General features: G+C 42.7%; 3 protein-coding genes and 1 long non-coding RNA gene across 10 annotated transcripts; 2 read left to right on the top strand and 2 right to left on the bottom strand.

Moving 5' to 3' along the window:
• Window positions 1-2,668: 2,668 nt before the first annotated feature.
• On the bottom strand, window positions 2,669-10,914 carry LOC135095526 (uncharacterized). Of its 4 annotated transcripts, none has more exons than XM_063996412.1 (13): window positions 10,764-10,891; window positions 9,968-10,203; window positions 9,516-9,865; window positions 9,033-9,227; window positions 8,352-8,538; window positions 7,766-7,876; window positions 7,446-7,588; window positions 6,863-6,997; window positions 6,352-6,532; window positions 5,804-5,956; window positions 4,972-5,204; window positions 4,675-4,855; window positions 2,669-3,759 (listed from the first exon to the last, which is right to left on the bottom strand). In XM_063996412.1, the coding sequence occupies exons 3-13, from the start codon at window positions 9,698-9,700 to the stop codon at window positions 3,685-3,687; spliced, it is 1,779 nt and encodes a 592-aa protein (XP_063852482.1). In that variant the 5' UTR covers window positions 9,701-9,865; window positions 9,968-10,203; window positions 10,764-10,891; the 3' UTR covers window positions 2,669-3,684. The 4 variants fall into 4 exon arrangements, with proteins under 4 accessions (XP_063852482.1, XP_063852490.1, XP_063852477.1 ...); XM_063996420.1 differs by having other exon boundaries at window positions 9,977-10,203; XM_063996407.1 differs by lacking the exon at window positions 9,968-10,203 and having other exon boundaries at window positions 10,764-10,914.
• A 1,005-nt stretch (window positions 10,915-11,919) lies between these two features.
• Window positions 11,920-18,055, bottom strand: LOC135095570 (mitochondrial import inner membrane translocase subunit Tim22-like). Of its 4 annotated transcripts, none has more exons than XM_063996488.1 (6): window positions 17,915-18,055; window positions 14,258-14,490; window positions 14,043-14,134; window positions 13,657-13,752; window positions 13,342-13,414; window positions 11,920-12,987 (listed from the first exon to the last, which is right to left on the bottom strand). In XM_063996488.1, exons 2-6 carry the CDS (start codon window positions 14,481-14,483, stop codon window positions 12,908-12,910), a joined length of 567 nt encoding a protein of 188 aa, XP_063852558.1. In that variant the 5' UTR covers window positions 14,484-14,490; window positions 17,915-18,055; the 3' UTR covers window positions 11,920-12,907. The 4 variants fall into 4 exon arrangements, with proteins under 4 accessions (XP_063852558.1, XP_063852550.1, XP_063852542.1 ...); XM_063996480.1 differs by having other exon boundaries at window positions 14,258-14,512; window positions 17,915-18,046; XM_063996472.1 differs by lacking the exon at window positions 17,915-18,055 and adding an exon at window positions 16,639-16,769.
• On the top strand, window positions 14,519-17,904 carry LOC135095591 (uncharacterized). The gene is made up of 4 exons (XR_010264445.1): window positions 14,519-15,311; window positions 15,871-16,536; window positions 16,641-16,915; window positions 17,121-17,904. It is a non-coding gene; the product is annotated as an uncharacterized LOC135095591 (long non-coding RNA).
• Window positions 18,056-19,178: 1,123 nt separating the features above from the next.
• Window positions 19,179-22,248, top strand: LOC135096778 (uncharacterized). The gene is made up of 4 exons (XM_063998536.1): window positions 19,179-19,364; window positions 19,573-19,748; window positions 20,237-20,399; window positions 21,906-22,248. Exons 1-4 carry the CDS (start codon window positions 19,179-19,181, stop codon window positions 22,038-22,040), a joined length of 660 nt encoding a protein of 219 aa, XP_063854606.1. The 3' UTR covers window positions 22,041-22,248.
• Window positions 22,249-22,434: the final 186 nt, after the last annotated feature.

The following is a 22,434-nucleotide window of genomic DNA, read 5'->3' as shown; positions in this document are numbered from 1 at the left end:
TCTCTCTCTATCCCCGGCGGGGCCTCCCCACCCGTCTCTTTCCCTTCTCTTTTCCTTTCCCCCTCCTTTCCCTCCGACGGGTACTCCCCGCCCGTCGGATCCTCTATCCTTTCCCCTTCCTCTATCCCTCCCACTGCCGGACGACTCCCACCTGCCACCAGTCACCTTTGGCTCTCCACAATCAGGAAATTCAACGAAATCAGTTGTGCCGGAGACAGTCTTTAGTCCCGCACCACTGGCGTGCCCCACGAACGCTTGTGAACCCCCTCCGCTGCCGACAGTCCCCGTGAAGCATCCTGCTGAACCTGTGGCCTCCCTCTCGCTTCCAGACACATTGCTTCGGGAGGCCATCAGGCTGCGATCGCTAGCATCACACAGTTGTACTGGAACGTCCATCAGGCTCCCATGCACCCGATGTCTGTTGAACCAACTCGCGTTCTTACTCTGGGAACCTTAATAGCGCACTGTCCTGCCTGACCGTACAATGCACCCATGCGGCAGACGGCAGTCACATTCCCAGAGTCCGAAGGAAAGCGGCCCAACACTCAGGCGCCACCGCCACTCCACTCTCTCATATAGGCGGAGGCGCGCCGCTGCTTCTTCATGTCTAAACTAAACCTTTCTTTCTCTTGACTTTTTCTCTCGTTCACTCATTCCCTTCCTTATCTTCTTCACTCCTTCTTCTCGCCCTCCCCTAGGAGTGGCACCTCTCTTCCCTTCCTTCTTTCCTATACCTATCCCCCGTCCCGGAGAATTACCTTGACGCGGTGGCGGGGCTTCAGGCGTGGTGGGCGGCACTACCACCTCTGGTGGCTGTCTGCCACTGTAGGGTTCGTTGTCCACTTCGTGAACCAAGCACTCCCCCACACGGCGCCAAGGGACGTAATTTACTACCTTGTTGTTGTGGCACCAAAACGGGTAAATCAGTCTTCCCTTCCTATCTTCGACAACATGTATCGCAATAGTTATGAAACGATCAGTCTTCGTACTTCTCTCTCTCTCTACAAGTTATCAAGCTCGGACACCTTTCCATGTCCCTTCACAGCAAGAGACCGCTAACGTCTTGTCGCTACTACTTACTTTTAACAGTTTATAATGTATGTTATTGGTGTCTCCAAGTGTGGTTTTCATGATTCACATGATAGTTTATCAAGAATTCCATATATCTAATAACAGACACAGGAGAACCCAAGTAGTCATCTCTGTGACCTTCAAAAATCTTTATGAAAAAAAAAGTGCCTCCTTGTAACACGTCTGCTAACACCTCACACGACTAAATATATAAGTGAATATAAGTGAATTTCATAAAGCAACATATATTAAGGTCCTTATTTGACGGTTTTATGTAATAAGACTAATCTAAATTTGCTGAACTGTTGAAGGAGAGAACAAACTTAGGTGTAATCAGTTTGCAGGGAGGGGATCATTGCTTGTTAGGAAAAAAAAACGTAATTCAGTAAGACATTACACAACTCAATTCCTCCATCTATCAACTCACCACAACCTTCCAGACAACTATCCCCTCTTCTTCAATGACACTCAACTGTCCCCTTCTTCTACACTGAACATCCTCGGTCTGTCCTTTACATATAATCTGAACTGGAAACTTCACATCTTATCTCTTAACTAAAACAGCTTCTATGAGGTTAGGTGTTCAGAGACGTCTCCGCCAGTTTTTCTCACCCCCCCCCCCCCAACCCAGCTGCTAACTCTGTACAAGTGCCTTATCCGTCCATGTATGGAGTTTGCTTCACATGTCTTGGGGGGTTCCACTCATACCACTCTTCTAGGCAGGATGGAATCAAAAGCTTTTGTTTCAACCCTCTCTCCTCTAACTGACTGTCTTCACGCTCTCTCTTATCGCTGGAATGTTGCATCTCTAATTATCCTCTACCACTATTTTCATGCTAACTGCTCTTCTGATCTTGCTAACTGCATGCCTCCCCTCCTCCCATGGCCTTGCTGCACAAGACTTTCTTCTTTCTCTCACCCCTATTCTGTCCACTTCTCTAATGCAAGAGTTAACCAGTATTCTCAATCATTCATCCCTTTCTCTGGTAAACTGGAACTCCTTGCCAGCTTCTGTATTTCCACCTTCCTATGACTTAAATTTTTTCAAGAGGGAGATTTCAAGACACTTATCCTTCAAATTTTGACTGCCACTTTGGAGGGGCTTGAGGTGTGGTGGGTGGCACCACCTCCTCTGGTGGCTGTCTGCCACTGTAGGGTTTGGTGTCCACACCGCCTTTGTGAACCAAGCACTTCCCCACACGGAGCCAAGGGCCGTAATTTACTACACCGTTGTTGAGGCACCAAAACAGGTAAATTAGTCTTCCCTTCCTATCTTCGACAACATGTATAGCAATAGTTATGAAATGATCAGTCTTCGTACAGCTCTCTCTCTCTCTCTCTCTCTCTCTCATTTGCTTCCTCTACGAGTTATCAAGCTCAGGCATCTTTTTATGTCCTTTCACAGCAAGGGACCATTAATGTCTTATCGCTACTACTTTTAACAGTTCCTAATGAATGTTATTGGTGTCTCCAAGTGTGGTTTTTATGATTCAAATAATAGTTTAAGAATTCCATATCTCTAATAACAGACACTGTAAAACCCAATTGGTTCTCTCTGTGGCCTTCAAAAATCAAGGAAAAAATGAAATGGGGCACCAGGAGTACCTAAAGTTTTATCAATACTATGTATCTATTTTTACAACTAGGGCAAAGCTTTCCATTGCATGTCACCATTCAGAACATTCTCTATTCTCGTGTCGGCTACTTTTCACAAGATCTACAATAGCTATTTCTTGCACGCAACATTTCACTGGTTAGAAATAAATGAACAGATGAATAAGTAATAAAAATAACAATAAATTTTTAAAAGTCTCACACACACACACACACACACACACACACACACACACACACACACACACACACACACACACACACACACACACACACACACACACACACACACACACGTGAATGAAAAGATCATCACAAAGACAAACTCAAGGAACATTCAGTAAGGTTATGGTGAGAGTGTAAGTGTTGGTATAAAATATTCCTTACAGCATTCCTTACACTCACACACTGGATTAAACTTGCAATGGATGGGACTGAAGTGAAAGTCAATATACATCAAAATAATAGATTGTGGACATTACAAACACAGCAAGAACAAAGCCTGGATTGGAAAAAAAAACTACTATTGTATTGGCTGCATGTTTCCCTGCATGTTCTAAAAGACAGCTTAAATGAGACAGTGAGAGGACTAGGAAGAAAACTGTATTGCCTGCACATTCTCCTGTAATGTTCTAGAAGGCAACTTAAAAAAGATACAATAAGAGAAGTTAGGATTCTCCCTATTACCAAACTCTCCAGTGTACTTCTGAATGGAATGCCAATCTGGTGTATAGATATATAAGTCTGGCTCTCTTATATCTTCTACAAGACAACCTAAAGAGAGCATAAGTACCTGGGATACTCTCTTCTGTGTTCCCTACCACCAAACTCTTCCTTGCACCTCTGAGTGGAATATCAGTCTGATATACAGATAGATGGAGTTAAGAGTGTGAATGGTGTGTCTGGGCCACCCCATGTAGGATAGCTGGCTTAGTATATTGATAATTTGATAGATATAGATAGAGAAGTCTGGTTCTTTAACAACTGTACATATTTTGTTCATTTGAATTTTCTTAACACATCAGCTATCCACTTCTTGAATTCCTGATTCACTGTTGGGTCAATCTGAAGGATCTGCAGAAACAAACAATCATCATCAGTTAACTTTTCCTTAAGTAATTTGCTCACTATGACTATTTTACCTCTATTCTTAGGTATCTTATTTTCTACCTCTTTTCATCTAAGTCTCTCTCTTTTTCTATAATTTATCAAACTCCTTTACAGATTTACTTAACACCATGTCTTTTAACATTCAACCTATGAAGTTGTTTTCTTTTTACTACCAGACACACAATCATAGCTTTTATTTTTCCATTTATTCATATAATTCCTGGCATTCTGTGCAGCCCAGCAGCATACCAAACTTATGGTATTTGTTTTTTATTCTGGAGTGACATTGTGTTTAATAAAGGATATAAAGAAAACATATTCCTCAGAGCGACTTTTGCCACCCTGTCTGGGTTTCATTTGTCAGTCTAGTCTCTCATGACACATCACACTGTTTTATCTCTTGCCATTTTCAACTGCTGATTTCATGGTTACTATGCCTCTTAACTTGCTATATCTGCCCAGTCATGCTATACTAGAGGCTCTATTCAATGTATTCCTCTTCAGTCTTGCCAATAAAGGATTTAACCAGGATCCTTACCCATTCCTGTCTTCTATATTAATAACTTATCTGCTGATTCTGAACCTAAAGATTATCTTATTACTGACTGTCTACCCTCCTCTATTTTCTGTCCACTTTCCATAACTCAAACAGTCTTTCCACTGAGCAGCACTAAGCCAGAGAAGGAAATAAGCTGAGCTGTCTTTATGCAACCACTTATTTCTCAGAAAGTTGCATTCAAAAGAATTAATACATCCATAATTTCTTTAATAGCTCTTGCTCAGTCTTCTTTTGTTATTATGTATATAAAAAAATATTATACTTTAACAGCACAAGTCAGATCAACTTTGTAACCCAGGACAGAAAATTTACAAACATACCTTTTTCTTTTTCTCATACTGTGATATGATGTTGATGAGCTTCTGCTTGAACTCCCACACTTTCTGTTCAGCAGCAGTACAGCGGTGAGCCAGCACTGACTCCAGCCAGGCCAAGGGCAGTGCCTGGAGGCTGCCAGGAGTGCCAAACAGACTGGCCTCCAGGGCCTCACAGATACTCATCCTGAAAGTCATTCAAATTTAAGTTTCTCCAGGCATATCTATGAATGCCACATAAAATTATCAGTGAGCATTGCCTTTATCATATTGCAAGTACAACACAGGTGAAAAAAAACCTACATCTGAGTAAGGCATGAAAACTGTGGACTTGTGATGGTAGCAACCTGCTCCTGAGCCACACTGAGGCCAGTTAAGAGGCCATCCACTTGCTTCAGCAGCAATTCCTTGCTTCCTGCCTTTGCCCTGGACTGGCCTTGTGGTGGCAGGAGGCAGGCCAGAGTGTGGAGGGGGAGCGGCAGCACTCCTGAGGCTTTGTCCTCCTCACTCTTTTTCAGTGTGGCCTCAAGCTGTATCTGCAGGAAGGAGCACCAACTGTCATGGGAGGAGCCTCACACACCAACACACCATCACACAACATTTGCACTGCTTGCATAAAAGATCTGTAAGATGTTCAAACTAAAAACCAAAGCATGCTATGAAAAGGTAAAGTATGACTACCTTTGTCTTTTCTGCACATCCAAGAAGGCATGAGATGAGAAGCAAGATATAAAGTTGATAGATGCTGATTAACTTCTTTATTTAACATGTAATATATTTAGATTCTCTTTTCCTTTCTTTTTAAGAACCTCATATCTATTGCTTTTACTAAATTACACTAGTTTATGTATTCTTTTTAATTACATTATTGAAGTGATTGTTGCATTTTTACCTCCACAGCCTGTGTCCCTCCCTCTCTCTCTCTCTCTCAACATCATCAACCCCTCAAACATCTCCCTCCAATGGATTAACTCAGATAACATCAGTACACCAATACCTACACCTTACTAACACAACTTTAGCACTCAGGCCAGTCTCAACACAGCTCTTATTCACACATTACTTGTCATGGAACTGGAAGCAAAATAAAACTTGTGACTTTCCTACAACATGCACATGGCCATCAACACATTACCATCCTCCTCTTGTAGCTGGCGTCCCTCTCAGTGATCCTGGTGTTGACCATCCTAAGCATGTCCATCATGTTAGTGAGCTTGTGTCCCTCTGTCTGGAGAGCAATGATGACCCAGTTGTAGCGGGCCACCTGCGACACCAGCTGCTCCATCACCTGCACAATGGGTAAAAGCCATCTATGGTTACTGTGTTACTATCCTAGGTGAACATAACAAGAACGCATTTCATTCAGCTCTAATGGGGATCTGTACTGATACATTAGCAGGTAAATATATAATGAAAGCTCTATATTATTTGTTAGCAACTAAAACTACTGTATACAAGATTGTACACTCTGCAGTTACCACCTCATAACATACACACACACACACACAAAGGAGGCAAGCTTTCCATTTACAATCATTTGCTTGATGAAGAAGTATATTATTTCATTTAGTACATGAGACCACACACAAAATCAGCACAAGCTACATTTTCCAACTCATCACACACACACACACACACACACACACACACACACACACAAAGGTGAGGAAACTTTCAACGTACAATTATCTGCTTGGTGAGGAAGTATCCCTGACGTTGCAACTTCAACTCGTAGTCACCCGAGATGGTCTTGGTGCTCTCCAGTTCTGCCACCTCAGTGAGGACAGCCTGCATTGTCTGCTGCTGGTGCCGGGACTCCTTCTCCACCACTGTGAGTGACTCCTCCACCTCCTGGGTTTGTTGTCTGTTGGTGGCAGAAAAGGCAATAGTGATCTTTCTACCACTACTGCTCCATTAAGTACACTTGTCATTATCTACAACATCTATTCAGCCTTTTTTTGTGTATCTCCTGTCCCTTCTTATCTTTGTACTCAAGAATCTACACTAACTAGTTCATTAGGTACATTTATTACCACGTACACTATCTATACAGCCTTTCCTTGTACATCTGCCTTGTATATCTTCCTTACCTTCTTGTTACCTTTATACTCAAGTATGGATTAATCTGAGTTGGAGCAAAGGTACTATACTCTGCATGATTATAAAAAGCATCTCAGGTTTCTTAGTCACTTACTTTAGCACAGTGAGGTCTGAAGGCAAGTGTCCCTGGTGCAGTGCCGCTAACAGCTTCTCTGCCTCCATCACTTCGGCCTTCCTGCGCTCCTGCTGTATCATCCCCCGCAGCCTCCAGTCCTCTGTCTGTGGCAGCCTGAAGAATGCAACATCCATTACCATCTTGAATATCCTTTATACTGATTAATGAGCAAATGGATAGGTAGAAATATGTATTTATCTACTTGTATTTATTTGTACAGAAGGAAAAAAATCACAAGACGTGTGAACCAGAGGAAGAAGACTTGAGGAAGAGTGACTCAATAAAAAAAAGTTGAAGATAAAGATTACTTGAGAGAAAGAGAGAGAGAGAGAGAGAGAGAGAGAGAGAGAGAGAGAGAGAGAGAGAGAGAGAGAGAGAGAGAGAGAGAGAGAGAGAGAGAGAGAGAGAGAGAGAGAGAGAGAGAGAGAGAGAGAGAGAGAGAGAGAGAGAGAGAGAGAGAGAGAGAGAGAGAGAGAGAGGAGAGAGAGAGAGAGAGAGAGAGAGAGAGAGAAACCCCAGGGAAGTATCATCACAAGCAACAGCAGCATCAGTAGGCACTCACAATGCATTGAGTCTCCTGAGCTCAGCAACATTCCTGCGGTACTGGTCCTCGCCAGCACCCCGCACCAGCGACAGCTCCAGGTTGTTCACATCCAGCAGCACATACTGGGAGCAGTCCTCAGTGCCTGCCACCACACCCACACCCTGCACCACACACACCACACTCAGTAGACTGTTGTTTATGTATATGTGTATTATTTATTGGTGGTATTCAGGACCTGAGCTACACTGTATGTAAGAACATCAGAAAATAAGGGAAGCTGCAAGAAGCTGTCAGGTCTATATGTGGCAGTCCCCGCAAGCACACCATCTCCTACCAACCTCTCTGAACTGCTTCTGTATGTATGTTGTCAGAAGGTTGGTAAACTTGTCCTCCTCCCTGTGCCACTCCTCAAGGTCCACCTGGGACAAAAACACAGCCTCCTCCTCTCCCTGTTGGAACAAAATTATTCATTCAGAAATTCTTGTAATACAACTCTGCCGTGGCAACTCAGGAGACATATTACAAAAGCTGAATGTTGAGAATTATTGGAAGTAATTTACAAGCCTAAACATGAGATATCCATTAACCTAAGTCAATCTGTAATTACAGTGGAAATAAACTAAAAAAGCAAAGGTGAGAGAGAGTTTGGCATATTCAAGAGTAAAACCAGGAATCCCTAAGAAGATGCATGCAAGATTGGTCTTGTCTGTTGTTTTTCATGCAGGCTATAAAAAGGTAACTAAGTAAAACATGGTATAGAGTTAAGAATCTTACCACTTGAATATTTTTGCTTCCCAGGGCTTCATCTCTATCCCTTTAATTTATCTAGTGTGCCAATATCAACACAGAGGTAGTCACACATAAACACATACTTCACAAACTCTGCTTCTACACAATTTACCACCACCACCAACACATACGTACAGCCTGGTCAAAGTTGTGGAAAGTGTTGAGGTGAGTATCCACCACGCCAGCCAGGTTCTGTTGAGCCTTGTTGAAGTGGTAACTGGTGGTTGATGCAGCTTCTACTTGCCTCCGCAGTTCACTCTGGGTCTTCTGCAGGCGTTTGCTTAGCTGCTGTGTCTCATTCAGCAGCTCAATTTTGTGGGCACTGGAAGCCAGACACACTGAGGGAACTTTATATACACAATACAAGCTTTATAAACACAATAAGCAACAAGAATGAGAGAGCTTTACATACACAAAACAAACAAGAAAAAAATAAGACAACCACTGAATCAACCCTAATAGGAATATTCCACAATAATAACTAACAATAAATATGTGACTTTCTACAGATAAAGACCAATATAATATCACTTCCCACTGAGCAGTACTTGGAAGGTGGGGTCACTGGGGAAGCTGGAGAAGACCCTGAGATGGTGTGTGGAGTACTAAATGAGAAAGCTGAACACAAGAAAAGACATTATTTATGGGAAGGCTGAAAAAAAAAACCTGAAGATGGTGTATGGAGGAAGGCAAGAGAAAGTTGAACAATAGGGAAGAGATAATTTATGACTACAAATTAAGGAGACACTCATGAGCTCTCCTAACCCATAAGAAGAAATGATGATGTATGAAATAATAATGATGACTGAGCATTACTTGATCATGTTCTTTCTCTGTGTCAGAATTTCCAGTTCATCCTCCAAGGCCTTGAGTTCCTCTGGTGAAGGCAGCAGCTCCCCCTGGCCCTGCTCTGAGGCCCCAGGGAGGGAAGGGATGCTGGACAGTGCCCCCTCCATCTCCTGCAGCTGTGTGGGACTTAGCACCTCCCCCGCAGCCTTCAGTGCTTCAAACCTGATCACGATTAAAGGAAATAAATTAGAAGCATTTCCAAGTTATAGATAGATATCATTAACACACACACACACACACACACACACACACACACACACACACACACACACACACACACACACACACACACAGAGAGAAGGAAAACAAAACTAACTGCTACAGTGCAAGAAAGGAGGGAATGTTTCAATAGGGAGGTGTGGAAGTTCTGCTGTGGCCATTTTCTAAGAGGCACCAGAAAGACAGACAGACAGACAGAGATAGACTGGCTCACTGCATCCAAACACTTACTCTGCCAACTCCTCTTCAGTCATGACATTGTTAGGTGTGATGTTTTTCATGAACCACTGCAGGAAGGTCACAAGTGGGTCGTCTTTGCCTTTCACAAATAGCCAGTCGTAAGCCTCCCCCACCAGATGCTCAGCCCCTGGTGCCCCAAGTGACTGGAGATGCCTCACCAGCTGCTCTCCACTCATCTTGCCGGCTGTTGAAACCTTCTAGGGTGCCTTGCTAAAGATGATGTCCCTGCGATGCTGTCAGGTAAGTGTAGATCCTTATGGTCACATCACGGCTTCTGCCATTCAGTCAGGACCTTGCTAAATCACTGTTCTGTGGGCTCTTGTATAAATTTACCCTCAAACCTACAAATGGAGGAAAAATATGCATAGGTGTGGTTTCTACACACAAGTTGGGGTTATTATGGAAGACAGTTGAGGTTAAAGACACAGCCAAATTTACTTTACCAGCACTACCTGATGTGTCTCTTCTCAATGTGTGGGTCATCTGTTTTCTTCTTTCTCTTTCTTTTTCCTTCCTCTTATGGACCAAAACATATGTATTGTAATTTTTGTTTCTTCAATTTATTTACCATATTTCCTCAAGTGCAGGCAGACCCTTGATTTCTGGCCAGGAATGAGTAATTTATGGTATATCAAGAAGTCGACCATCTCTATGAAGGGCAGCAATCCCTGACATCTACCTAATGAAAAAATCTATTAACCTTTGAGTGCTGTGCTGGTAATGGAAGGGCAGGTTATAGTATTAGCATTAAATCATCACATTTTATAGGAATATGAGCAAATAGAGAGGGATAGAGTGGGGAGAGGAGCGAGGGGGTGGAGGTCATGGAGATGGCAAGAACCGCCCACTTGCGCTCTCTGGCTGTATTTCTCGAAGACGAAAAACACCAGTGCACGTATTAAGTGTAAGGCGGACAGGCGTACAGATGGAAGCAGGCAGGCAGGAGCAGTGACAGGTCAGGCGGTCAGCTCCTCTCTACCTTCCCGATGTTAACTGGCTTGGTCGTCACTTTTCACACCCTCGCTTCCCCACTCCCGCATATGAATACACTCATTACACATACTTATCCAGCAACTACCACTTCACTATACGCAAATCAGCCCAGCTGTCAGCTCGTTACAATAATATGTTTACTTAAAAAAAAATATATCGTGAAAACTTTTGTCCTGTTCATTGCTACGGTAGCCATTAATGTTCTCCAAAAACACCTATGGAGTTAGCACACCTGCTAGTACATACCTTACACACCTGCCAGCTGTTGGTAGGTTTATAGATGTAATAATTGGTTTGGTCGAAAGTCACGCCGCCCGCCACTCCTTCCTTCTCTTCCTCGTGTTGACATTTGACTTGAATCCCGCGGCCGACGAGCCTAAATAAAAACTGATAGATGATAATATAAAAATGCACATAAAAGGTGATTTGGATGGTTTGGATTAATTTATTGGTTGATATATTTTTTTCATGTCAGAATAGACTTTACTGGAAATAATAAGTAAATAAATAAATGTATAATGTAAAAAAGATGATCTGGGTGTTTTGGATGCATAAATTATTATCATATATTTTTTAAGCCGTAGCAAGCTTTACTACAGTAGAACCACGAACCGTCGCGGGTCCTAAAAATACAGTAAGCGCTAAGGTAAAATAAATGAAGAAAGAAAGAGAAAGCGTAGAATAAACAAGAAAATACAAAATGTGGTTAAGAGACTTGCACAGGATATAACACGCCTGCAATTTTACGTAAATTTACCTCATCATAGCTGCCATCATCAGCATCTATGTACTCTGTGTTAGATATACGTTAATCAGCCAAGAATAACGTACTACCCAATTAACGTCATACCTACTGCCTGCAGTCAGCCCAACAACCCGAAAAAAAAAAAAAACCTTCCTTGAACATGCTTATCATGAACCGGCATTATACTGGTATATCTACACAACATGTAGTGGTCTAATTGGTTCTTTAGATTGGCTGTGACATAAAAACGTACTAAAAGATGTGTTACAAATAAACTTCCTTACACACATTAACCCTACCACAGACAACAATGAACTTCTCCTTATCTGAGGAATGCCTGGCCATTGAGTGTGTCCCAGGCAAGCTTCCTACCAAGGTCACATTGCTAAGCCCCTCTTGCTGGGTGTCGCGCTACTGTCATGAAAGTACTTCCAATGGTTTGTGCTACTAAACCTTATAAACTACTCCTGTTTTCAAATTGGGTGCTGTCACATCATGGAACACTTATGCTAGATAGGGGACTGTAACAATGCTCTTCTAATTTTGCCAGAAATCTTACACAATGCATTGGTACAGCCCAGCCACGTCTGTTCATGACAGCTTTGTTCCCTTAAACAAGTACACAGTAGAATAGGTTTACAAATAAAGCACACTTAGTTCATTGTAGTATGTACAAAATATATTAATAATGTAACTTTTCAATGTCAACAATACATACATACATACACAAATATATATGTACAGTTTATGCAATGAACTATGACTTCCCTTCAGATTAAACAGCTTCTGAAGAAAATGATACATGATTCTTTAAGTTTTTACATGCTATCTTGAAATTAAATATCTTCTGAGGAAAACAATGCATGATTCTAAAGTTTTTACAAGCTACCATCCTAAAATGATGTTTGAAATAATTATATGCATTCATGCAGTCAACAAGACAACAAAAGGACACTTGACTCAAGAGAGGAATATCACTGGACTCCTCTCCCAGCCCTGCTTTTGTATTCAGACATTCACATACTGATGGTCTTTATCCCCAACACTGTACACTCAACAAAACTTGACTTTAGTTCAGATGTGATTCACCAATAAACATGTGTATTCTGATATTTACTCCCTGAAGTCTATCAGCTGAATGATGAAAGTAAGAAAGACTCCACTTGGTCTTACTGAAACACTTCATTAGAACATAACATGGGAATCTGCAAGAAGCCAGTAGGTTTACATATGGCAGTTACTTTATAAACTATGTCTATCTTATATCCTTCTATTACTCCTATCCCAAAATTTGTCTAATCTCTTAAAAGTCCCTATTGATTCTGCACTAACAGTCTGATTACTGAATGTATTCCAGACATTACCACTCAATCTGAGAACAGTTTTCTTCCTAACTTGTAAACTCAACTTGTCCATTTCAAACATAAATTACTTGATTAATATGTACATCAGTGACAAAGATCTTATAATCTACTGTTCTGAGGGACTAACCATTATACAACTTAAAAAAAAATAAATAAATAAAACATACAGGCTACACAACACCTTTCAGCACAAGACTCATCACAGCTCACCATTCAACCATTCAACCAATTCATACCACCTACATAAAAACTGAGATCCCTAAACATAACATAAGTGTCAATCAGTGTCGCATGTAGTAGTCAATTGCAAATGAGAAAACTGCAAACCCAAATGCTCCAACTACACCAGCCTTGACACCAGCTGAAAATAAGAGAAATAAACTGAGTGTGTACTTCTTACTTCATTTATCTTCTCATGTACAAGGGGCTCTAGCCAAGGGCTGCAAAAGGTGTCAGTCCCAAAAAGAGTTGAGCCAAAAGAATTATCCAAAATCAGATTAGTATGTATCCTTAAAAATATAGTTAGCCATGAAAATATCAGATACAAAGATGTTAAACAAAATGATGATAACAATGATGACCCATAAGATCCTTTAAACTGCAAACAAGATCATTAGCTCTTCCTCTAATGACTGATGAAGGCAGTGGTAAACCCAGGCAGGGAATAAAAGGAAAGGGACAAATTATCAACATTAACAACACCAAACAGTCTCACCTCTAAGTCCCAGGATTCCCCCTGTGATGCCTCCAGCATATGTGCCATTCTTCCAGTCAGTCTTCCCTCGGTACTGGAAGAATGGATAGGTTTGTACATTAGTGTTGTTCTGCTATTCTAACTAATGGTACCCATGAGCAGCAATATGTTTATACTCCCCATAACATACAAATAATGCCAGAATTCATGCTAGAAATTTTTAGTTATCTCTATTCAATCTGAGAGTGAGGGGTACAAAGAAGAACATGTGTTTTGAGTTGTACACTTACAAACACACACACTAACTGGCTGACAACACCACACAAAGAAACTCACAGATTCAATGGCACACTCCACACCAGAAAACATGAAGCCAATTGTAGCAAAATTCTTTCCGTAGGAGAGTGTAGAAACTTTCAACTCTCGAAGAACCTGAAAGAATAAGCAGAATTATGAGGTTTACAGTTTCATTTTGATACAAACTGTGGATATGGTGACAGCTGTAGTATACATCACTTTTCATAGTCAGTGAAATTATATAAATTGACTGAATGACTTCTTATTAGGATCACAATAGCGCAGTAAATGGCCGAGAAAGCATTACAATATTTTTATCGCCATTACATCAAGTCTAAAGTGGAATCTGACAAAACCTATAGTTAAGCATCATATATACAGAAAGTTTTTTATCAGTCCAGGAAAACTTTACATTGTACACTCACCTCCCGCGCTGTTGGCTGAGGCTTGTCTGGTGTAGGGATGGTGGGGGTGACGCTGGCAGCAAACAGGCCGATGCCACCACCAAGCACGAACCCTGATGGCATTCAGTTATGATTACACTTCAGCATTATACTTCTAATCAAGCCTACCATAACTTTAATAAGGTAATGATGGATGGCAGATTGTTAAAGCCATGCACAGGATACAGGAGTCTCACCGGCCACCAGCGAGAGCATTGCCTTGAAGGGACAACTCTCAAACATCGCCTCCACGGTCTTCTCCTCCCGGGACTTGATGACGGTTGGAGTGAAGCTTCTGGGTAGGATCAGATTCTCCCGCTCCCTTCTCTGATTCATCACCAGGTACTTGGCTATCTGGTCGATCTGCTGCGGCGTGAACAGGGTCTTATTGATGCCATCCCCGACACCCGCATTGCTCGCCATGGCTGCACTGTACGAGAGAGTGGTTTGTACTGCAATGAATGGAAATGTATGTACAGCGAAGGAGTTTAGGTAAAAGGTGTATAGGTTTGGTTGTTTTAGTATATTTGGGTTTCTTTCTATTGGGTATTGTTGCTTTACAGAAAGTGTTAAAGATTATATAGTGAAATTTGTTGAAACTGGTAATGCACCGACTGGCAACTCGTTTGTTTACACGAGGAAGAAGATACGAGCTTATAAATATTTACATGTTATTAATAATTATTATCATTATAATGTTGCTGGTGTTGTTTAAGGGTGCAATGATTCTGTGACATCCTAACGAATCTGTTATCACTACTATCATCAACATCATTATTGGTATAACTACACAATAACACAATTCTTATAAGTTCATGATAAAAACTCTCCATCCGAAAAGAAGAAAAGAAAAAAAATCAATGCCTAAGTTCACTTTTGTTTTTACTTGGAGAGAGAGAGAGAGAGAGAGAGAGAGAGAGAGAGAGAGAGAGAGAGAGAGAGAGAGAGAGAGAGAGAGAGAGAGAGAGAGAGAGAGAGAGAGAGAGAGAGAGAGAGAGAGAGAGAAATATTCACTCTTAACAAGTTTCTTCCATGCAAGCCAAACTTCAGAGTAATTTGTATTAAAATGAGAATATTTTTTTTCCTTCTGCGTCATAAGAAAAAGAGAAAGAAAAAGAAAAAGAATTGTGTGTGATAGTTTGAGTGGGTTATATAGTATGGAAATGAGAGAGAGGATAGCAAAATGTTAGCGGTGTGGCAGAGAGCAAGAGCAGCTACAGATCAGGTCGGGCACCGCGTCAGGCTACACAGGTAAACAGGAGCACAAAGCTAACACAGTTATGCCTCCGCCTCCTCGACCTCTTCCTGCATCTGTTCAATGTTCCAACTTTTTTCCAGTTCTTATTTCCTATTATCCTAACTCCTTACAGCCAGTAATCAGGACGGGGCAAGAAAAAAAGAACTGAAACTTGATAAAGTCAGATTTAAAGAGATACGACGTAACTAGTTCTTAAAGTAGTAGACTGAAGTAAACACAGGATGCTAGTGCCCAGCCAATATGGAGCTTTAGAAGATTAGACAAATTTACGAAAGGTAGACGGAAATAGGCTGGCGTGTTTTGTACAGCGGCTGCCACGTGTGGGCCTGATGGCTTCTTGTAGCTTCCCTTGTTTTTCTATGCTCTTATAATTTGAGCTCATTACCCCTCGCTCAGTGTCCTTACATCTCTTCCTTTTCTTTCTCTCTGCCAGGGCTTCACTATGTGCCTCGCTCTGTTCTTCACCCACGCCTGTACAGCTTTGCCTCTTCCCTCTGTGTCTAACATCTCTAGTTTTCTTTTTTTCCATTCCGCTAACTCCCTTTACGACAGGGCCTCACTATGGTGCCTCGCTCTGTTCTTCACCCACACCTGCATCGCCGCTCCGCCCGCCACCTTCCCCGCCCTTCAGGCAGGCATGCGGGCGGCGAGTGAGCCTCTGGTGGCAGTGGCGGCCCAAGTGGTGCGTGAATACCTGGCTGGGTGTCACCTGGTCGTGGCCGCTGGTGACTCTCTAGACACGTCCCTCGACGCCCTAGTCAGGCAAGGCGTGCACACACACACACACACACACACACACACACACACACACACACACACACACACACACACACACACACACACACACATACACACACACACACACACACATGCAGCAATAAGATGCAACATATATCTTTCATTGCAGCCAAATTATTCTAAAGAGCAATGACTAGGACAGACTAACTTAAAAAAAAGTTTCCTTCATTCGTTCCTCCTTCCTTTCTCTCTCAGACAAGTGTGGAGTGCAGGAGGAACATGTGTGAGAGTGAAGGCAAGGAGTGAGGCATCCAACACATCCTCCTCCTCCTTCATGCAGCGCCTCACTCATGGGGATTCCACTCATTCCTGCCGAGCTCTCCTCCTACTGATTCCCTCCTCCACTCCTCCTCCTCCTTCTCCATTCCTCAGTGACGCCTCTCCGGATGCTACCGTCAACACTACCGATTCTGTCTGGAGGTGAGAGAGAGAGAGAGAGAGAGAGAGAGAGAGAGAGAGAGAGAGAGAGAGAGAGAGAGAGAGAGAGAGAGAGAGAGAGAACAATCCACTAACTCTCCTTACAGCGTACTAGACTGGCTAACTCTGACACCGACGACACGAGTGGTGATAGTCGGCGGAGAAAGAACCCAGCCGCCCTCCCATCCACGCCTCTCGCACGCCCTCCACACCATCCACCTCGCCACGCACGGCCCTCGCCAGCCAGAGCAGGGGCAGGGAGAGCAGAGGGTGGCGGTGACCCGAAGGTGCCACTACTGCAGCAGGGGAGGCGCCGGCTGGGCACTGGTGGGGGACTGGCACTCGGCGGGGCTGGAAGGGGACAGGTCCATGCTCTTCCCCGGTGAGAGAGAGAGAGAGAGAGAGAGAGAGAGAGAGAGAGAGAGAGAGAGAGAGAGAGAGAGAGAGAATCTTAGACAGTACAAAAATATGGGTGTTCTTTATAAAAATGGAATTGTTGACAAATAGTGAAATGTGATGATGAAAACGTAATTCTCTCTCTCTCTCTCTCTCTCTCTCTCTCTCTCTCTCTCTCTCTCTCTCTCCAGACACACCCGAGGACATGGGCGGACACAGGCTGCAAGTGGTGGCCAAGGAACTTTTTCCTTACGTCTGTTACTCCGAGCCTCCGACCACCACCACCACCACAAGCACCACCACCAGCACCACACATTCTGCCTTCATCTCCAGCCCATCTCTCATCCCTTGCGACTCTCTGGACTTCCGCATTCTAGACACTGCGAGTGCTCTGCTTAACTTTACGTGAGTGAGGAGTGAGTGCGACGTTCCAGGCAGCGACACGACCACAACAAAAAATACGTAGGGAATTAAGGAAAGGCACCAAAATACGGTAGTGACTATAGGGACTCCATAGGTATAGGTAACCATAAATGTTTCTGCATCTTATCTCAACCAATGGGAAGTCGTGTAGTTTTGAAAGGCATCTTTCATGAATGAAATGATAGCTTAATAACAACTGTGCATCATCAAAGGAAGATGCAGAGATTGATAATTCCTGTGGCCTCTGAAAATAGTCGTTTCAAAATAGCGTTGATGAAACCAGAGCGTTTCAAAATAGCCCTGAAAAGTGAGAGACCAAAGCGTTTCAAAATGGCGCTGGTGAGTGAGAGAGCAAAGCATTTCAAAATAGCTCTAATGAGTGAGAGACCAAAAGGTTTCAGAAAAGCGTTGATGAGAGACCAAAGCGTTTCAAAATAGCCCTGGTGAATGAGACCAAAGCGTTTCAGAATGGTGTTGATGAGAGACCAAAATACGGCCAAAAATTTCAGAATACGGGAATAGGGATATACCAAAGGCTTTAACATTATTCTCCTCCACTGACCTGCAGGTACAGGGTGCGGGCTCCTAAGGACGGGCGATGGGGGGCGTGGGTGCCTGGGCTCGGCTGGAACGGCATCGTTGGGGAGCTGCTGCGTGGGGAGAAGGATCTCTCCCTCCGCCTTTTCTGGTCCGCCCAAAGGAAGATGGCCATTGACTTCACCCGTGCCTACATCTTCGAACCCTTTGTCATGGTTACTCGCCGGCCGGGTCCCCTGCAGCAGAGCCTGGCACCTGTGCGGCCCTTCACGGGTGTGTGTGTGTGACCTGAGGGAAGGACGAGAGGATAAGGGTGGTTTTAAGGGGTTTGACAATGGGGCTTCATGTAGCAATAAGTTTTAGGGTCTTGCTATAAAGGGTGTTTGGTTTCAATAAGCTATGCTAACTTAGAGAGAAATTAAGAAATAATTAAGAGGTAAAGAAGGATGTGATGTAATACGAGTACAATAACGAGGTGTGTGTGTGTGTGTGTGTGTGTGTGTGTGTGTGTGTGTGTGTGTTATATGAATTCAAAATCTTCTGCATCGGAAACTATCAACGTTGCATAAACGAGTCTCTCTCTCTCTCTCTCTCTCTCTCTGTATGCGTGTGGGACACACACACACACACACACACACACACACACACACACACACACACACACACACACACACCCACACACACCTCACCCCCTCCAGGAGATGTGTGGGCGGCACTTCTAGTCGTGACCACAGCGGCGGGCGTGGCTTTGTGGGCGGTGCAGAGAGCGTGGGCCTGGATGAGCAGAGGGCGTGACTGGGGTCTGGACACTTCCCTGCTGGCCTCGTGGGGCATGCTGCTGGTGAATCCGCCCACTGCCCTTCCCACCTCCTTCCCCACTAGGGTAAGGGGAGGGCAAGGATCAGAGATAGGCAGGGCAGACGAGGAAAGCAAGGGATCTGTTGAAGGGAGAAAGTACGGAAAATGTAGATGAAGATTTAGATAAAGTGGAAGATGAATGGAATGAATTCAGTAATCAGGTTGCTGGTTAGAATCAATTGGGAGTTTATAGAATATATCAGACAAATTTATAGATGGGGATGATAGTAGGTGCAAACAGGCAGGCAAATATGTAAAGACTGTGACGAAGGTACTGACAGTGAAAGGCAGAGACAAGCCAAGGCGTATTCTGTATGATAAAAGGTACTGGTGGTGACATTTGAGACAGGCTGATGTATGTTCTGTATAACTGGTGGTGGTGGCAGATGGCGGTAGGGTGGTGGTGGGTGTTTTGCCTGGTGATAGTGGCCATGTACCGCGGCTCCCTCATCGCCCACCTCACGGCGCCCAGGAACCCCTCACCCCTCAACACCCTGGCGCAGCTGCGGGCAGTGGGCGGCGCGACGTGGGGCCTGGAGGGCGGGTATGGGGTGGGCTGGGACTGGTTCAAGTTCAACAGTAATCCGGAGGTGAAGAAAATGTTCAGCGTCATGCAGGTAATTTCTTCCTTTAACTAGATGATGAGGGGATGTATCTTGGATGCTCTCAATGTATCTTTGGTTGTCGTTCAAGCATCATTCCTCCTTTTCCTTTTCGTCCTTTCGTTGAGATAATTTACCTTGCCTTCGTTAGAGTATCATTACTCATCAGCATCTGCTTCTCCCTTCACTTACCTTTCTCTCTTCCTCACTCTCTCACCTGCAGGTCACGCCGCGGAAGGAGCAACTACAGCAGGTGTTGAGCGCCCCGCACGCCTTCTTCACCTGGAAGTATTATATTCAGACAGTGATGGCGGTCCTCTACACTGACGCCGACGGACGCCACCCGTTCCACATCGGAACAGAGGAATTGCTCTTGGGGCAAAGCGGCTGGGGCGTGAGGTGTGTCCTGGGGAGATTAAGATAAACAAGGTGTACTCTTTTACTTTCTGTTTTCTTGGAGGAAGGGACCAGAGGGAAAAGAATGGCATCTTAAGTAGATTCATTTCATTATTTTCAATTATTTTTTTCTGGCCTTGCCCGGTCTCTGTAATATATGAAAAAGGTGGAACACTGTGGGTTGTATTGTTTATCAGGGAGGTTTTAACAACTAGATGTCATGGTAATTTGGTCTGGATAATGTGGGAAAAAATGAAGTGGGTTTTGAGATCAGCAATTTCAATGTAATAAAAAAAAAAATAATAATAATAATAAAAATACTAATAATAATAAATAAAAAAAAATAAAAATAAATAAATAAATTTCGACATACGGTGATAATTAGGTTAAGTTTTAAATGCATCAACAACTTCAATAAGTTAACTAACCAAAAAAACTTGATTAATTTCATATATACGATGATAATTAGATTCAGTCTACACCTTCTGCAGGAAAAACGCGCCCTTCCTCAAACCGCTGGACCGGGTTATCGGGTGGCTGGGCGAGGCTGGGCTCATTGACCACTGGCTGAGTGAACTCTTCCAGACTTCCCTGGCCGAGAACAGACGGGAGCAGCGGCAGCAACAGGATGGCCAAGGCGATGATGACCTGGGGGTACGGTACATACGCACTCCTTGATAGTGAACCGTGCATTTGATGTGAGAGAAATGTTTCAAAGTAAGAAGACGAGTCATGCTTTTTCATCTACTAAGCTGGAAATCTGTATTTGGTGATAGTATGACTGCAAATAATAATAAAAAAATAAAAATAAAAAAAAGCTGTACAAACCGAACAAGTATGACTCGGTTTTCAGTTCAAATATTGATGTTATTTAGAGGGTGTTCTGAATTTATGGTTAACAGCAGATGGCGTCTTTCATCACAAGTGTGTGTGAGTGTGTACACAAAGATAGGTAGATTAATTAGGTCAGAATCGGATGCCATCCCCTTGCAGGCAGATTTAGATAGAATGAATGAATGGACGGATAGATGGCAAATGCAATTTAATATCAATAAATGCAAAGAACTTAGCGTAGGTAGAGGAAACCCACACAGTAGGTACACATTAAACAACCAAACTCTGGTAGGTACAGGGTACGAGAAAGATTTAGGAGTTATAGTTAACTCTGAACTCCGTCTAAGGAAACAATGCATAGAAGCCAGAAACAGGGCAAATAGAATACTAGGATTCATTTTTAGGAGTGTTAAAAGTACAAGGCCGGAAGTAATATTAAAGTTATACTTGGCGCTGGTCAGACCTCATCTAGACTACGCTGTGCAGTTCTGGTCCTCACATTACAGGAAAGATATAGGTCTATTAAAATCAGTACAGAGGAGAATTACTAAAAGGATACAGGGGATGAGGAGCATTCCTTACGAGGCGAGATTGAAGTTGTTAAATTTACATTCTTTAGAGAGACGTAGGTTAAGAGGGGACCTGATAGAAGTATTTAAGTGATATAAGGGTTATAACAAGGGGGATGTAAGCAAAATTCTTAGGATCAGCAACCAGGGTAGAACAAGAAATAACGGGTTCAAGCTTGAAAAATTTAGGTTTTAGGAAGATAGGAAAAAATAGGTTCTCAAATAGGGTGGTAGATGAGTGGAACGGACTCAGTAATCATGTTGTTAGTGCTAGGACACTAGAGAGCTTTAAGAGAAGATTAGACAGGTTTATGGATGGAGATAATAGATGGATATAGGTAGGTATATTTCATACAGGGACTGCCACGTGTAAGCCTGGTCGCTTCTTGCAGCTTCCCTTATTCTTATATATATATATATATATATATATATATATATATATATATATATATATATATATATATATATATATATATATATATATATATATATATATATATATATATATATATATATATATATATATATATATATATATATATATATATATATATATATATATATATATAAACATCATGAATATATATGAAGCTGATATAGTGAGTGTGTCTAACTAAACAGTTCTTTCATAATCTTTCAGTTTTCTACTCAAGTAGGTAATGATGTTAGCTAGCACGTTCTGAATTTATACATAGCTGTAAATGGCGTCTTTTATTATGCATAAAATGTAATGTCTGCCCTCTGGTGTGATCAACAGAGCGAAGGCCAACGCCAGGTCTTGGGGCTGCGTCATCTGCAGGGCGCCTTCTACCTGCTGGTGGTGGGAGGAGGAGTTGCCCTTTTGGCATTCACAGTAGAGCGTATCTCCGGGCGACCGCCAACACCGGGGTAGGCGGCGCACACTTACGAGGAAGATGAACTATGAACTTCAGATCTCTTGGACCGCTTTCTCAAAGGTTTCGGAGTCTCATTTCGACTAGTTTTAACATGCTCTTTGCTGTGGAAGTTATTTAGGCTTTCAAGGGTGTTTTATTTATTTATCCATCTATCTCTTCACTGTATCATGCTGCCATTATGAAATACACATTCGTGTCAACGGACCAACTAATTCAAGTACCTAAAATATACCTATACCCGTGTACATATAAGTTTTATTACTGTCTATTTGTCTATTCCCACGATGATGCTAGACTATATATCCATTACCTTTATCTGTTATTGCCTGCCTAAACACTATTTAGTGAAAACAACTACCTAAAAAAAAAAAAAAAAGAAAAAAAAAACCT

Source organism: Scylla paramamosain, chromosome 3 (genome assembly GCF_035594125.1).
Source record: "Scylla paramamosain isolate STU-SP2022 chromosome 3, ASM3559412v1, whole genome shotgun sequence".
Taxonomy (NCBI): Eukaryota; Metazoa; Arthropoda; class Malacostraca; order Decapoda; family Portunidae; genus Scylla; species Scylla paramamosain.
Note: the sequence above shows the minus strand (reverse complement) of the source record. Positions and strands in the feature narration are given on the sequence as shown.

Coding starts and splice junctions, on each gene's coding strand:
- LOC135095526 (XM_063996407.1), bottom strand. CDS start 9,700: ATGAGTGGAGAGCAGCTGGTGAGGCATCTCCAGTCACTTGGGGCACCA. Junction 7,589..7,765: donor TACAGAAGCAGTTCAGAGAG/GTTGGTAGGAGA, acceptor TGTGTGGTGCAG/GGTGTGGGTGTGGTGGCAGG. Junction 5,957..6,351: donor TCCTCACCAAGCAGATAATT/GTACGTTGAAAG, acceptor CCCATTGTGCAG/GTGATGGAGCAGCTGGTGTC.
- LOC135095570 (XM_063996472.1), bottom strand. CDS start 16,748: ATGGTGTGGAGGGCGTGCGAGAGGCGTGGATGGGAGGGCGGCTGGGTT. Junction 13,753..14,042: donor CTCAGCCAACAGCGCGGGAG/GTGAGTGTACAA, acceptor TTATTCTTTCAG/GTTCTTCGAGAGTTGAAAGT. Junction 12,988..13,341: donor GGGAATCCTGGGACTTAGAG/GTGAGACTGTTT, acceptor TCTTATTTTCAG/CTGGTGTCAAGGCTGGTGTA.
- LOC135096778 (XM_063998536.1), top strand. CDS start 19,179: ATGTACCGCGGCTCCCTCATCGCCCACCTCACGGCGCCCAGGAACCCC. Junction 19,365..19,572: donor AAATGTTCAGCGTCATGCAG/GTAATTTCTTCC, acceptor TCTCACCTGCAG/GTCACGCCGCGGAAGGAGCA. Junction 20,400..21,905: donor AAGGCGATGATGACCTGGGG/GTACGGTACATA, acceptor TGTGATCAACAG/AGCGAAGGCCAACGCCAGGT.